The 15296-nt window shown below is 39.7% G+C and overlaps 1 protein-coding gene across 2 annotated transcripts in view; it reads right to left on the reverse strand.

Annotated features, from left to right (window-relative positions):
- spata17 (spermatogenesis associated 17) overlaps nt 1–15296 on the reverse strand; it is a 342383-nt gene that overhangs the window by 249722 nt on the left and 77365 nt on the right. For both annotated transcript variants that reach the window (XM_072580768.1, XM_072580769.1), the window contains exon 7: nt 14656–14856. In XM_072580768.1, the coding sequence (XP_072436869.1) occupies nt 14656–14856 (201 nt within the window). The remainder of the gene's footprint in view (nt 1–14655; nt 14857–15296) is intronic.

Here is a 15296-nt window from a genome sequence, read left to right on the forward strand (position 1 = left end):
TGCCATTCTGAAAAAGAACCTTTTATCCCAACTCTCTGCCTTCTGTTAGACAGCCAATCCTCAATCCATCCCAGCAGCTCACCTCAGCAGCTTCCTGTGTGGCACCTTATCAAAGGCCTTTTGAAAGTCTAGATAGACCACATCCACTGGGTTTCCCTGGTCTAACCTACTTGTTACCTCTTCAAAAAATTCCAACAGGTTTGTCAGGCATGACCTCCCTTTACTAAATCCATGTTGACTTGTTCTAATCAGACTCTGCTCTTCCAAGAATTTAGAAACCTCATCCTTAATGATGGATTCTGGAATTTTACCAACAACCGAGGTTAAGCTGATTGGCCTATAATTTTCCATCTTTTGCCTTGATCCTTTCTTGAACAAGGGGGTACTACAGCCATCTTCCAATCATCCGGGGCCTTTCCTGACTCCAGTGACTCTTGAAAGATCTCAACCAATGCCTCTGCTATTTCCTCAGCAACCTCTCTCAGAACTCTAGGGTGTATCCCATCGGGGCCAGGAGATTTATCAATTTTAAGACTTTTTAACTTTTCTAGCACTATCTCTTTCGTAATGGCAACCATACTCAACTCAGCCCCGTGACACCCTTTAATTTTTGGGATATTACTCGTGTCTTCCACTGTGAAAACTGACGCAAAGTACTTGTTAAGTTCTCCTGCTATTTCCTTATCTCCCATCACTAGGCTCCCTGCATCAGTTTGTGCTATCAGCAAACATTCCTACTTCTGACCTTATAATGGAGCAGCTGAAAATGGTTGGCCCTAGAAGACCTCCTAGATGGAACACCTGCTGATATATCCTAAAGCTGAGATGACTAATATCCAATAAACACAACCTGTATGCTAGGTATGACTCCAACCAGTAGATAGTTTGCCCCCAATACCAATGGATTCCAGTTTTGCTAAAACTCCTTGATGTCACACTTGCTTGAATGTAGCCTTGATATCAAGGGCTGTCAGTCTCACCTCACCTCTGGAATTCAGAGCTTTTTTCCAAGTTTGAATCAAGGCTATAACAATGTCAGCAACTGTGTGGCCCTGGTGGAACCAAAACTGGGCATCAGCAAGCAGGTTATTGCTGAGCAAGGGCAATTTGATAGCACTGTTGATGATATCATCCATCACTTTACTGACAATTGAGAGTAGACTGATGAAATGGTAATTAGGTTGGATTTTTCTTGCTTTTTATGTACAGGACATACCTGGGCAGTTTTTCACATTGTTTGCTAGATTCCAGCATTGAAACCATACTGGAATAGCTTGGCTAGGGTAGTAGTAAGCTGTGGAGCTCAGGTCTTCAATACTTTTGCTGGAATCTTGCCAGAAATCATAGCTTTTGCAATATCCAGAGCCTCCAAACATTTTTTGACATCATGTGGAGTGAATAAAATTGGCTGAAGACTGGTATCTGTGACACTGGGAACCACTGGAGGACGCCGAAATGGATCCTTCACTTGGCACTTCTGTCTGAAGGTTGTAGCGAATGCTTCAAACTTAACTTTTGCACTGATGTGCCTCCTCTTCCAATTAATTGTCTAATTGGCCACATTCATGACTGGATGTGGCAGGATTGCAGAGATTAGATCGGATTGGTTGTGGGCTTGTTTAGCTATGTTTATCATTCATTGCTTATGCTGTTTGGCATGCAAGTAATCCTGTTTGCTAACTTCACAGGTTTTTTAGGTATGCCTGATATTGTTTTTGGCAAGCCCTTCTGTACACTCCATGGACCAGGACTGATCCCCTGCCTTGATGGTAATGGTTGATTGGGAGATATGCCTGGCCATGAGGTTGCAGATTGTACAATCTGCTAGAGAACAATTTTGCTGTTGTTGATGGTCCACAGCATCTCATGGATGAGGTTTTCAACTGCCATATCTGTTTGAAGTCTGTCCCACTAAGCATGGTGATAGTGCAATATAACACATTGGAGAATATTCTTGATGCGAAGGTAGGATTTCATCTTCAGAAAGTGTGTGCTGTGGTCACTCTTACTGATATTGCCATGGAGAGTTGCATCTACATCTAAGAATGAGGTCAAGTATGGTTTTCCCTCTTGTTGGTTCCCTCACTTTTTGCCGTAGATCCAGTCCAACAGTTATGTCCTTTACTTCTATATCTAGAGGTGCTTTTAGTGTGAAGTTATTAAGTAATCCTGTCAAATTACACAACAGCAAGTCTATTATAGCCTGATCATTGGTCAGTCTCAGAACGTGCTGCTCTAAAAAATGATCTTGAAAGGTTTCTATGTACATCATTAAGGTTACTATTACCAATCTGATATTCCAGTTTATATGTAAATTAAAATCAATCACAATACATCAGAAGCACCGACTATTTCTTTTTGTTTTTCTCTGCTTTCTTTGAAGTATCCAGTCTTGACTGCAGGTATATTCTTAGGCTTTCCTCATGAATTTTGTTTTTCAGTGCACATGAGCTTCTAATACATCCTGCATGGTGAATCATTTAGGCTTTTTCTAGTTGTTACCTCCCTCTCAGAAACAGACAGATTAAAATGCACTGTGATGGTGATATTCCAGGAAAGCCTGTAACCTGATCTTTGCAATGGCTCTCTTTGAATCCTTCCTTATAAAAACATGAATCATATGGTCTGTGAATTTCAGTAGAAATGCTAATAAGGTATCCTTCAGAGCCCATCTTGGAACTAAATGGAGTGCTTAAAGCACAAGTGTTTACAACTCAACATTCTCAATACTTTTCTGGAACTTTGGAGACTCTTAGTCTCCCCTTAACATGTGGGTTACTGCCAAGCATAAATGCCTTGCACCCTAGGAGAAGGAATCCTAATTTTCCTCATCAAATAAACAGTGCTGTAAGGCCGAATTCAGAACTGGTTACATGACCCCTTCATTGGCCCTTAATTTAAAGGCAAAAAGTCTCAAAAGATAACAATTGCATAAATCTCATAATTATAACAATGTCAAAAGTCAGCTGATATTTTTAAATTGCAAAGTAAAGCTGTAAGCAACTATTTTAATCAAATGTTTTTGTTTTGTTCTTACCACAGCTAGATTCTTTAAGTCAGCTGAAAAGCCACAAGTTGGAAATAGCTCTTGGATTAAATATACATTCAAAAATAACTTTGTGAATCACTTTATTTTGGAAAATCATAATGAAAGTTAGTTATAGATTGAACAGAAGCACCTACCATCACATTTTCTTTTTGCTAACATTAATTATGATTGCTATATGTAAATGGATGGCAAAATGACACTTGTCATTGTATTCTTTACTGATGAAAGTAACTTCACTTTGCATCTTATTTCTGGTATGCACTGAATGGCCAACCTTGTATGAAATTTTCTAGCAGTTTGATCATATCAAAATTTTAAATAGTTTATGCTATTCAACCTTAATTGAATTAAAGAAAATTCACCTTTATCACTATAGAGCAAGGAAATAATTTTACAGGCTCAACCTTTGAAGAAATGTTCAAGAGTTGATAATAATTTGAATTTGAATCCTTGTCTTAGTAAAGCTGTTAAATTTTACTGTCTGACTGTTTTTAAGCTAATTTTGAAAATAAAATAAACCCAGAACTAACATTTTCTCATGAGGGAGGAAGCTCGTCAAGCTTTACAGATACATTCCCAGACCTTTAACGGTACAGGGCAACAAAAAGTCCAAGGAAATAAAAACTAAATACTAGCAAAAGTCATACAAAAATGGACACTGAACAAAAGAGTGGCAAGAAGCAAAAATAACAGTAGGAAAAAAACATATCAGGTATAAGCAGAACAAAGTTCAGGAATGAACTGTGTAACTTAACAAATACGGTCTTAATCAAAATGACAGGTGATTCCAACATAAAGACTGTTTTTATTTTTCTGTATTTTTGATTGTGGACTGAAATAGGAAAAGCATTGCTTTAAAAACCAAGGATTATCGAAAGGATCATCGTACTCTATAAAAGCATGTTACCAACTTGCATTATAAGTGTTGTTTATGCTGTTGTTTAGTTCAAGCAGTTGGGAGGTTTAGTTGAAGGAGAGCTGGAACGAGGGAGTGAGTACAAAATGAGATTTAACTGGCAACAAAGAGTTGATTAGTCTGTGAAGTGGTGACCAGTTGTCAATCACAAACACCTTCTGCCTACTACTAACTATGTAATTGACTCCAGAATAGCTAATCCGCTTGGGGGATTTCATGACTGGACGGATTTAGGAAGGAAATATCATTTTCTGTACAGTAATAAGCACAAGTCTGAAAAAAGCCAGTTTATCTTCACTAATCAGTTGTTGTAATTTGTGAATTTATAAGAGACTTTATAAGAAAGAATGTGGCTCCCACAAGTAAGTGAAGGTACCTGGAGAAGGAAGATTAATGAGCAGCAAGTCCCAACAAGCCAAGGATCATCTCAGTGAATGCTGTGGACAGGGACTATTGAACTGCCTTGCCAGTTGCTTCCTCTGCTCATAATACCCATTTATTTATTTGTGTTTATGGGTGTCTGTTTACCTGCATTGAATGAGATTTATAATGGGATTAGAGCTTTAACCAGTAAAAAGTATGCCAATGGTTTATAATTGTTTACCTGTAGCTAGAATCTATTTATTTATAACAAGTAGTCATTCTTGTTAAGAATAGAAACGTGGTCCCTGTTTTCTGTCAAACTGAATCTAAAAGACAGGTACATTGGGAAATTTTGTGTACTTTTACAAAACCTTTAACTTTTGTGATGACTCCAGGAACAATCAGGACTTGATTTCTAGTGCGCCACCCCTGTGAGATGCAATACTAGGTAAGTAAAAGATAGCAGGAAAATAGAATTTTGACACTGAAAATGTTGGCACAAGAAAGTGATATAGGAAATAACAATACTGAAATAACTCTACAGAGGCCAGTATCCCATCACCAAGTCACCCTTTATTTGCATGTGGAAAGCCCTTGACTTTGGCACAGCCTCTAGGACCACAGTGCCAGAATGTCTGACACTCCACTATTTGTCATCTAGGGCTTCCTCTTTGCACTAGATTAACAGCCTCAATCAGGGAACTCATTTTCTATGAAGTCCACCTGCTTAAATTGTTATAATCCCTCCCTCTCAGAGTCTGAGGACATAGGCTGTTTCTTTCTCCTGGGGAGTGTCCTGGTGCATTTTAGCACCAGATCTGACTCAGCATCCAACATGGGAGCTTGCCTCTTGTGCCAACAATTCATTGGTAGAAATTCACACTCTTCTTCCATCAATTTGGCTACATCTGTCTTCCCCAACTTATATTCAGAATTCTCATCAATGCTTGATGGAGAGGGTGAACCCATGGGTTCCGACAGCCTCTCCGACTATTTCAAGGAGAGGAACACATTTTGCTCCTGCAACATTTGTGAGTTCGCGGCTTCCATATAGTCCATGTGCTTGCTCTGGACCATTGCACCAACCCAAAACTTATGTATCCCCAGTGCTGACCTCATGTCAAACATGCCTCTTCCCCATGCAAGACCATTGACACGGTTCTTATACCAAACGTCATCCCCCATAATAAACTGTCTCTGTTGCTTGGCAGAGTCTTAAGTCCAGCATTGGTATTCCTAATGCCTTTTCACTCTCCCCCGCACATCTGGGAAGATCAGATTTTACCTTGTGTAGAGTCTTCCACCCATTAGCAACTCTGCTTGTGCTATCCCTGTAGTTGCATGTGGTGTGGTCCTACAATCAAATAAGAACTGTGACAGTTTGGTATCTAGTGAGGATGTAGGCTGTTTCTTTCAGCCTGCCTTCAAAGTTTGAACCGCTCTTTGCCAGGCCATTGGATGATACATGGTATGGGGCTGTCCTTATAGGTTGAATTCCAATTAATTTTAGGAAATACCTAAATTTCCTGCTGGTTAGACAATGCCTATTATCTGTGACCAATACATTCATGAGTCCATGTACTGAAAAAGATATGCGCAGCTTTTCTATTATTGTCCCCATGTTTGACAAATGAACTCCAAGCATGTGCAGCCACTTTGAGTGGGCATCCATAATGACTAAAAACATTGATCCAATGAAAGAACCTGCATAGTCAATGTGTAACCAAGTCCAAGGTTTACCCAGCCATTCTCACAAATGTGGGGGAACTTCTGGTGGCAATGTTTGTCCTTGTCGGCACTCTGGTCACAACCCCACCAACATGACTATGTCTGCATCCAAGCATGACCACCAGATATAACTTCTCACCAGGATCTTCATTTTGGAGATGATTGAATGACACTGGTGAAGTTCAGCTAGTATCTGACAGCGGCCTTTGCTTGGGATAATCACTCTTGTTTCCCCTAACAATATGCCATCATCTACTGTGAGCTCATCTCATTGGGTTCAAAAAAGTTTCAATTCTGGGTGTGATGGTTCTTTGGTTTCCGCCATCATCATTAGTTGCATCAGTTTTGATAGATCTGGATCTCTTGTGTCCAACGTCTGATATTGTCAGTTGTGACTGAAAACGTGTCCAGAAAGTTTAAAACCATTACAGATTCTTCTGTTGCTGGTACCACCAGTGATTTATCGGCCAACGGGAGGCAAGTCAAAGCATTTGCTACTTGACTTCCTGGACGGTATTCTAACTTGTAATTATGGGCACTTAGTGTTATAACCCATCACTGAGTTTGGCCTGAAGCTATGGCCAGCACTGCCTTGTCCCCTTTAAGCAAACCTACGTATTAAATAAATTTGCATCTATAAAGATATTAATGGAACTTCCTGACTCAAAATATGACCGCCAAGTCATTGATACATACTCTATTAGGCAGTCCTCTCCATTGGGCTACCTATAGCATCATACCACTGCAATGCCAGACTGGAGGCATCACATGTGAATAACAGATCTCATTAAGGATCATAGTGTGCCAGCACCTCAGAGGATGATAGCTGTTTCTTCACTTTCCTGCAGGTTTTGGCTTGGTTTTGTGATCATTTCCAAAGTTGACCCTTTTTTAGGAGTTGATGTAAAGGTGCCAGGTTGGATTGAACTTTCCATAATAATTTGCCAGCCTAAGAAATGACCAAAACTCTTGATCAAAAACCAGGACACTCCTGATCACCCCATTTTATCTTTCAATGGGTATAACCCGGTCTTGTAAACTCTGCAGCCCAAGTAGGTCATTTGGGGTGCCTGGAGCATACATTTTTTCCTTCTTAGCATATGGTCACCCCAGAAAATCGTCTTAGGACTATTGTTAGTTCTGCAATAACACTTCTTTCTTCAATGCTAATTGGCTATATTGCAAATGAAGAATGTAGACCATTGTTTTTATAATGCAAACTTTCCTTTAATGTATTGACTATAACACAATTCCAGCGCCATTTGTTTAAATGGTGCTGCTATTACACAATTTTCTTATAAAGCAGGAACGCACAGGAACAGAACTATCACATTTATCCGTACAGTCTGTATGTCCAATTTCTCTAACTTCCATATTAGTATTCCCTGTTATTAGCACATCATCTAAATAAATGGTGACCTTAGGTAGACCTTGCAGAATGTTCTACATCATCTGCTGAAAATTTGAATGGGCTGACAAACTCTTATTGTATTAATTGTAACATTCTACTGGGAATCATCATCTAAACACAATTGCAAGTAGGTGTGGCTCATGTCCAATTTGTGAAAGAAAGCCCCTCCTATCTGCTTTGCATATAAATCCTCCATCTGAGGGATTGGGTATCTATCCAGCTATGAGAAGTGGTTTACCGTTTGTTTAAAATCCCCACAATGGCGAACTGACGTGTTGGACTTCAAAATCACTATGACTGGTGCTCCATTCAGCAAATTGGACCGATTTTGATGATTCCTTCACTTTTCAGTCCATTGATTTCTGCCTTTACTTTTGCCAGAAGGGCAAATGGTACTGGGTGGCCCTTGCAGAATTGTGGAATTGCTTCCTGGTCAATATGCAAGATAGCCTTGGCTCCTCCGATAGCCCCTCGACATTCCTGGAAGACTTTTGGGTACTTCATTAGGACTTCTCTCAGGCAGCTATTTTTGAATCAAAAAATGTTGAGCCAATCCAGGTGAATCTCTCATCCAATTCTGCCCCATCCAGTTTGGACCCAAGCCTTTTACTACAATCAGTGGTAACTGAACAAGCTGCTTTTCATATAAAATTGAAACGTTACCCTTAAATCTGTAAAGGTTCCCCAGTTACAGGTTTTCAGCCTAGCCAAGGTCTTGCCCAAACAGAGGTTCGAGTCCAGAGTGAATTTTATTAAAAACTGGTACTGCAATCACTGATACAGCTACAAACTCCATTAGGACTGGATGACCATTTAATCAGAAGTTTATTTTGATTAGTTCTGATTTGGATGTGCTAAGCAATTTAACTGTTCCAATCCAGATGTAGGAGGACTTTCCAGGGCGTGCACTGTATTGAATAATGGCTTGTACGTTATATTACTGTAAGACTCTTTTGCTGTCTCAAATCTGCACAGTAACTACAATGGCTTGCTGGCCGAGATCCTGAAGAAAATTTTAACTGTCTGGCTGAGGCTTAGCTTTATTTTGGGGTTTTACTGTGGCCAACCTAGAGTCCATCCAATCAGAATATGTCTTGAGTGAAGCTATGCACTTGCTTGCACTCAAGCAGTGTTCCCAAAGCTCAATCAGATTGGCGAGGGGTTCTACATCTATTGGAATATCCTGCAACTCATATGCTTTATTTGTCACATTCTCCAAGGATAAAGCCAATTGCTGTGCCTGTTTGAAGTCCAATTAGAGTTCAGATGGTGGATGGTTACATCAGTAGTCCCATATGCCAACCAGTTAAGCATCTCACTAAGGGATAAACCAAAATCACATGTCTCAGACAGTTGCTTTAATCTAGTCAAAAATCCTGACACAAATTCACCTCGTTCTCAAAACGCTGAGTAGAAACAATAGCATCTCAGAATTAAAGGAACCTTGAAGTCAAACTGAATCCATCAACTCTTGAAAGGTTTTAGTATTTGGTGCATCAGGGAAAGTTAGGCTCCTAAAAACTGAAAAAGGAGCAGGTGCAGAAGCTGTCAGGAGAATCACCCATTGCTTTTCATTTGCCCTAATGTAATTTGCCCAGAAAAAAAGAATGCATTCTTTCCAGATAGTGGGCCCAGTCTTCGACGGCAGGGTTGAACAAGTCAAGCTTGCCAAATCTTGGCATAATGCAAGAAATGCTTACACCAACTCAAAAGATGACTGTTGCAAGCGAGTTTCTTCAGGAATGTGTTTTACTCTCGTCACCACTGAAATAACTCCACAGAGGCCAATATCCCATCATCAAATCACTCTTTATATACAGATATAAATTCCTTGACTTTGGCACAGCCTCATCAGAAGTCAGTACCTAGTGTGTCAAAATCTCTGATATTCCTCATTTCATTGATCAGCCAGAGCTCTCTGATTGGACAGGATTAAAGCCCCAATCAGGGAACTCATATTCTATGATGTCCAGCTAACTGACCTTGTTACAATTGCTACAGATACTGTCAAGAGGAAATGCAAATGAATAAGAGGGGAAGTGGTGGCACAGTGGCAATGTCATTTGACTAGTTTGCCAGAATCACAGGCTAATGTTCTGTGGAAATGGATTTACATCATGTGATAGCAGATAATGGAATTTGAATTCAATATTAACCTGGAATAAAAAGCTGGCTATATGAAAAACACATCATAAAAACCCATCTGATTCATTCAGGTCCTTAAGGAGAGAAATTTACCATTCTTAACTGATCTGGTTTAATTAAGAAGGAAGCATATGTCAGGTATAGACAGGATAGATCAAGTGAATTCTTAGAAGAGTGTAAAGGCAGTAGGTGTATACTTAAGAGGGAAATCAGGAGGGCAAAAAGGGGATGTGAGCTTTGGCAAATAGAATTAAGGAGAATCCAAAGGGTTTGTACAAATATATTAAGGACAAAAGGGTAACCAGGGAGAGAATAGGGCCCCTCAAAGATCAGCAAGGCGTCCTTTGTGTGGAGCTGCAACATCCTTGTAAATCTTTTCTGAATCCTTTCAAGTTTCACAACATCCGATAGGAAGGAGACCAGAATTGCACGCGATATTCCAAAACTGGCTTAATTAACGTCAGCAAGGCGTCCTTTGTGTGGAGCCGCAAGAGATGGGGAAGATACTAAGCAAGTATTTTGATCAGTGTTTACTGTGGAAAAGGACATGGAAGGTATAGAAAGTGGGAAATAGATGGTGACATCTTGCAAAATGTCCATATTACAGACAGGTGGAAGTGCTCTTGTCTTGAAACACATAAAAGCAGATGAATCCCTAGGACCTGATCAGGTGTACCCTAGAACTCTGTGGGAAGCTAGGGAAGTGATTGCTGGGCCTCTTGCTGAGATATTTGTATCATCGATAGTCACAGGTGAGGTGCCGGAAGACTGGAGGGTTGGATAACGTGGTACCACTATTTAAGAAAGGTGGTAAGGACAACTCAGGGAACTATAGACTGGTGAGCCTGACGTCGGTGGTGGACAAGTTGTTGGAGGGAATCCTGAGGTACAGGATGTACATGTATTTGGAAAAGCAAGGACTGATTAGGGATAGACAACATGGCTTTGTGCATGGGTAATCATGTCTAAGAAACTTGATTGAGTTTTTTTTTAAAGAAGTAACAAAGAGGATTAATGAGGGTAGAGCATTAGACATGATCTATATGGACTTCAGTCAGGCGTTCATCAAGGTTCCCCATGGGAGACTGATTAGCAAGGTTAGATCTCATAGAATACGGGGAGAACCAGCCATTGGGATACAGAACTGGCTCATAGATAGAAAGGGGGGGGGGATTGTTTTTCATACTGAAGGCCTGTGACCAGTGGAGTGCCACAAGGATTGGTGCTGGGTCCACTACTTTTTGTCTTTTATATAAATGATGTGGATGTGAGCATAATAGGTATAGTTAGTAAGTTTGCAGATGACACCAAAATTGGAGGTGTCGTGGACAGCGAAGAAGCTTACCTCAGATTACAACAGGATCTTGGTCAGATTGGCCAATGGACTGAGTAATTTAGATAAATGCAAGGTGCTGCATTTTGGGAAAGTAAACCTTAGCAGGACCTATACACCTAATGGTAAGGGAGTGTTGCTGAACAAAGTCACCTTGGAGTGCAGATTCATAACTCCTTGAAAGTAGAGTCACAGGTAGATAGGATAATGAAGGCAGCATTTTGTATGCTTTCCTTTACTGGTCAGAGCATTGAGTATAGGAGTTGGGAGGTCATGATGCAACTGCACTTCCCTAGCTTCCCACAGAGTTCTAGGGTACACCTGATCAGGTCCTAGGGATTCATCTGCTTTTATGTGTTTCAAGACAAAAGCACTTCCACCTGTCTGTAATATGGACATTTTGCAAGATGTCACCATCTATTTCCCACTTTCTATACCTTCCATGTCCTTTTCCACAGTAAACACTGATCAAAATACTTGCTTAGTATCTTCCCCATCTCTTGCGGCTCTACACAAAGGACGCCTTGCTGACGTTAATTAAGCCAGTTTTGGAATATCGCGTGCAATTCTGGTCTCCTTCCTATCGGATGTTGTGAAACTTGAAAGGATTCAGAAAAGATTTACAAGGATGTTGCCAGGGTTGGAGGATTTGAGCTACAGGGAGAGGTTGAATAGGCTGGGGCTGTCTTCCCTGGACTGTGGGAGGCTGAGGGGTGACCTTACAGAAGTTTATAAAATCATGAGGGGCGTGGATAGGACATTGGGTGGGGAAGTCCAGAACCAGTGGGCATAGGTTTAGGGTGAAGGGGAAGATATAAAAGGGGCAACATTTTCACACAGGATGGTGCGTGTGTGGAATGGGCTGCCAGAAAATGTGGTGGAGGCTAGTTCAATCACAACATTGAAAAGGCATCTGGAAGGGGATATGAATTGGAAGGGTTTGGAAGGATATGGGCCGGGTGCTGGCAGGTGGGATTAGATTAGATTGGGATATGTGGGTGGCATGGATAAATTGGACCAAAGGATCTGTTTCCGTACTGTACATCTCTATGACTCCAGGCACATAGTAATGGGATTGTCTTACAAATACTTCTGGACAATTAAGGATGGGCCTTAAATGCTGGCTCAGCCAGGATGCCTTCATCCCATGAAGTAATGTTTAAAGGATGAACACTCTATAAAGTCCTGAAGAAAGGTTCCACCTGAAATGTTGACTTCTCCATTTCTTGGTACTGCCTAGCTTGCTGTGTTCTTCCAGCCTCCTCTTTGTCTACTTTGGATTCCAGCATCTGCAGTGATTTTGTCTCTTACTCTATAAAGTTAGGCAAATAATCTCTTACTACGTTTGAGTGAGGCAAAAGTGTGTTTTAAAAGTAACTTTAAATGACAGGTTTGCCATTATGTTTGCATATCAACAAACAGTCTTTATCTTGTTAGAACATTAGATAATTTGAACATTTTTGAGTCTTAAGAGTTACAGCAGCATGGAAACAGACCCTTCAATTTAACTCATCCATGCAGATCAGATATTCTGAATTAATCTAATCCCATTTGCCAGCATTTGGTCCAAAAGGCTCAAACCCTTCCAATCATAAAGCCATCCAGATTCCTTTTAAATGTTGCATTTGAACCAGCCATCACCACTTCCTCTGGCAGCTCATTCCATATACATACCACCCTCTGCGTGAAAACATTGCCCCTTAGATCCCTTTTAATTCTTTCCCCTCTTGCCTTAAACCTGTGCCCTCTAGGTTTGGTCATGATTTTATAAACTTCTATAAACTCACCCCTCAGCCTCCAATGCTCCAGGGAAAATAGCCCCAGCCTATTCAACCTCTCCCTCCAACCTTTGCAACATCCTTGTAAATCTTTTTTGAACCCTTTCAATTTTATAAAATCCCTCAAAAACAGGGAGACCATAACTGAGACCAGAATTAAAAACAAAATCTAAAGGAACAGCTAAGTAAAAGCATAATACTGCTGATGCTGGATATCTGAAATCAAAAGAGAAAATAATGGAGAAAGCATGACTGGCAGCATCAGCTGAGATAGGAACACAGTTAATGTTTTGAGTTTGACATTTCTTCAGAATGTCTGCATACTTTTGGAAAGGGGACTATAAGGGCAGGATTAGTGATTATATTGGGAATCCAGGGTGCCACTTCAAAGCCAACCACCACCTCTTAAATGAGAGCTGTGTGTGGCTGCATAAACAGCAATAATGTCAGAAAAGATGACTAAATGAAGAAATAATTGCAATTAAGAGTCTCAGATATTGCACCAAACGTCCTGCAGAAAATGCAGGAAGTGAAAAATAGATATTCTTCAACACTTGGGGTAGAAAATCCTCCATGCACCTACTTGTGAAGCAATGAAAAGAGTTGGTTAAGACCAGAAGAATGGCCATGTAGAATGCTACAAAGCAAGGGGAAACAATCAATTATTTTACTAGACTTGTTGAGGTAAGAAGAATGCCAAGATACCTTTTGGTCAGAGCTGCAACACCTAGAATCTCACTTCATTTATGTGGTTCATAAATAGCATTCTTGTCTCTAAGTTAAAACAATACAGGTTCAATTTGTACTCCAGAGCTTTGAGCACATAATTCAGACAGTGACACAGGTAACAAAGCAGATTTGATGCGTAATCAAAGCAATATACCGTGGATGCTGGGAACCTGATGTAAAAGCAGAAAATGCTGGAGAAATTCAGTAAGTATGTGCAAACAGAAACAAAGTTAACATCGAGTCCAAACTGACACATTTTCCTTTACATATCGGCCAGACTAGATAAAAATTACAGATTCCATTCTCTAAAGGATATTAGTGAACCAGATAGATTTTCACAAGAATCAACAATAGTTCCATGGCCGTTAGTATTGAGACTATCTTTATATTCCAGCTTACTTATTGAATTTAAATTCTACCAGCTGTTGTGGTAGACATTGAACACATAGCCTGGACCATTGAATTAATTATCCAGTACATCAGCGGCTCTCCTTATCCAGTTATAATGACCAAAATTCACACAGAGTTGATTTGGAATTCCTTTTAAAATTTGCCTTACAATGTTATCAAATGGAAAAAAAAGTACAGAGTTAATAATTGGCACCATTAATCAGCCAGAGGATTTGGAGTTTATTTTAGAAATGATATTAATTGTGTTACTTAAGAACATTTGCACTAATTGATTGAAAATAAATCAATCACCAGTTACATATTTTGTCTATGGTCTAAGCACATAAGCTGGTTTAACGTACCACTGAAAAACATTTCCAATTCCTGAATTGATTTCACCACACTGTAACCAAGAATGCCTTGCTTATATTGGACTAAACCCACACATGAAGAAGAACAATAGAATGAGCTTTAAAGTGAATCGTCGGCAGAGATGCAAAATCAAAGAAGAAATTGCAACATGTTTTCTGTCAATAATTCATATTTCTTTGACTTACTACTATCATGTAAGAGTATAGAATACCTAATATCAAATTTACCTCTATTTTGTTCCTAGATTTACGTTTAATATAAATAGAAATATTGATGATGTGCTGCTTTCTACAAATTATTAATGTTGCATACATCTGTGATTGTGTACATTATGAATAACTGAGAACCATTTGTAACATTAACTGGAAGAAAAACAAAACAAGAACAAGCCCTTTTTAACAAAAAATGCCAAGGCTGCTCCATGACTATAAAAGAACATACCTGTGGTTTCTTCCAGCCTAAACGTGGCAGTCGCCCTAACGAAGGAGAGGTGCATGGAATTTCAGGTATTGATGGATCCACAAGACCCTCAGTGGTATCCTTTTTCCGAGATGAATTAGGAGTCAATGGCCTGACCTGTTGCAACCTGCACTCCATCTCATTTGGGCACAGCAAATATGGAGAGTTATAAATACCTGGAAGCTAGGTAGAAAGGTAACAGGTATTAACTCTCAGCTATGAAGCAATGCACAAAAATGTAAACTCTAAATTTGCAACAACCCGAAAATGAAAACAAACTTAGGCCAACCATGGTTAGATATATTTAGTGCACTAATGTACCAATAAATAGTTCCATAAATATATGACAGCAATGAAAATGCAACTATTTTTGACATTAAACTATTACTTGTTCAAACTCCAAATGGAAATGACAATCTCGTATCAAATTTAATCAGTCAGAATAAATTACAGATTTGTGCCAAAATTATAAAGCAACATATTCTAAATGCTTGTGCGCAAGTCACATATTTCTTCTCCCTAACCATTCAAGTTTTGTCATAAACTTCAGCAGCCTTTTGCCAGCAGTGGCCTGGGAATCCATTTTCTTTGGCAATTTTCTAAACCGATAAAGACTTTGGGGA

Source organism: Chiloscyllium punctatum, chromosome 11 (assembly GCF_047496795.1).
Source record: "Chiloscyllium punctatum isolate Juve2018m chromosome 11, sChiPun1.3, whole genome shotgun sequence".
Taxonomy (NCBI): Eukaryota; Metazoa; Chordata; class Chondrichthyes; order Orectolobiformes; family Hemiscylliidae; genus Chiloscyllium; species Chiloscyllium punctatum.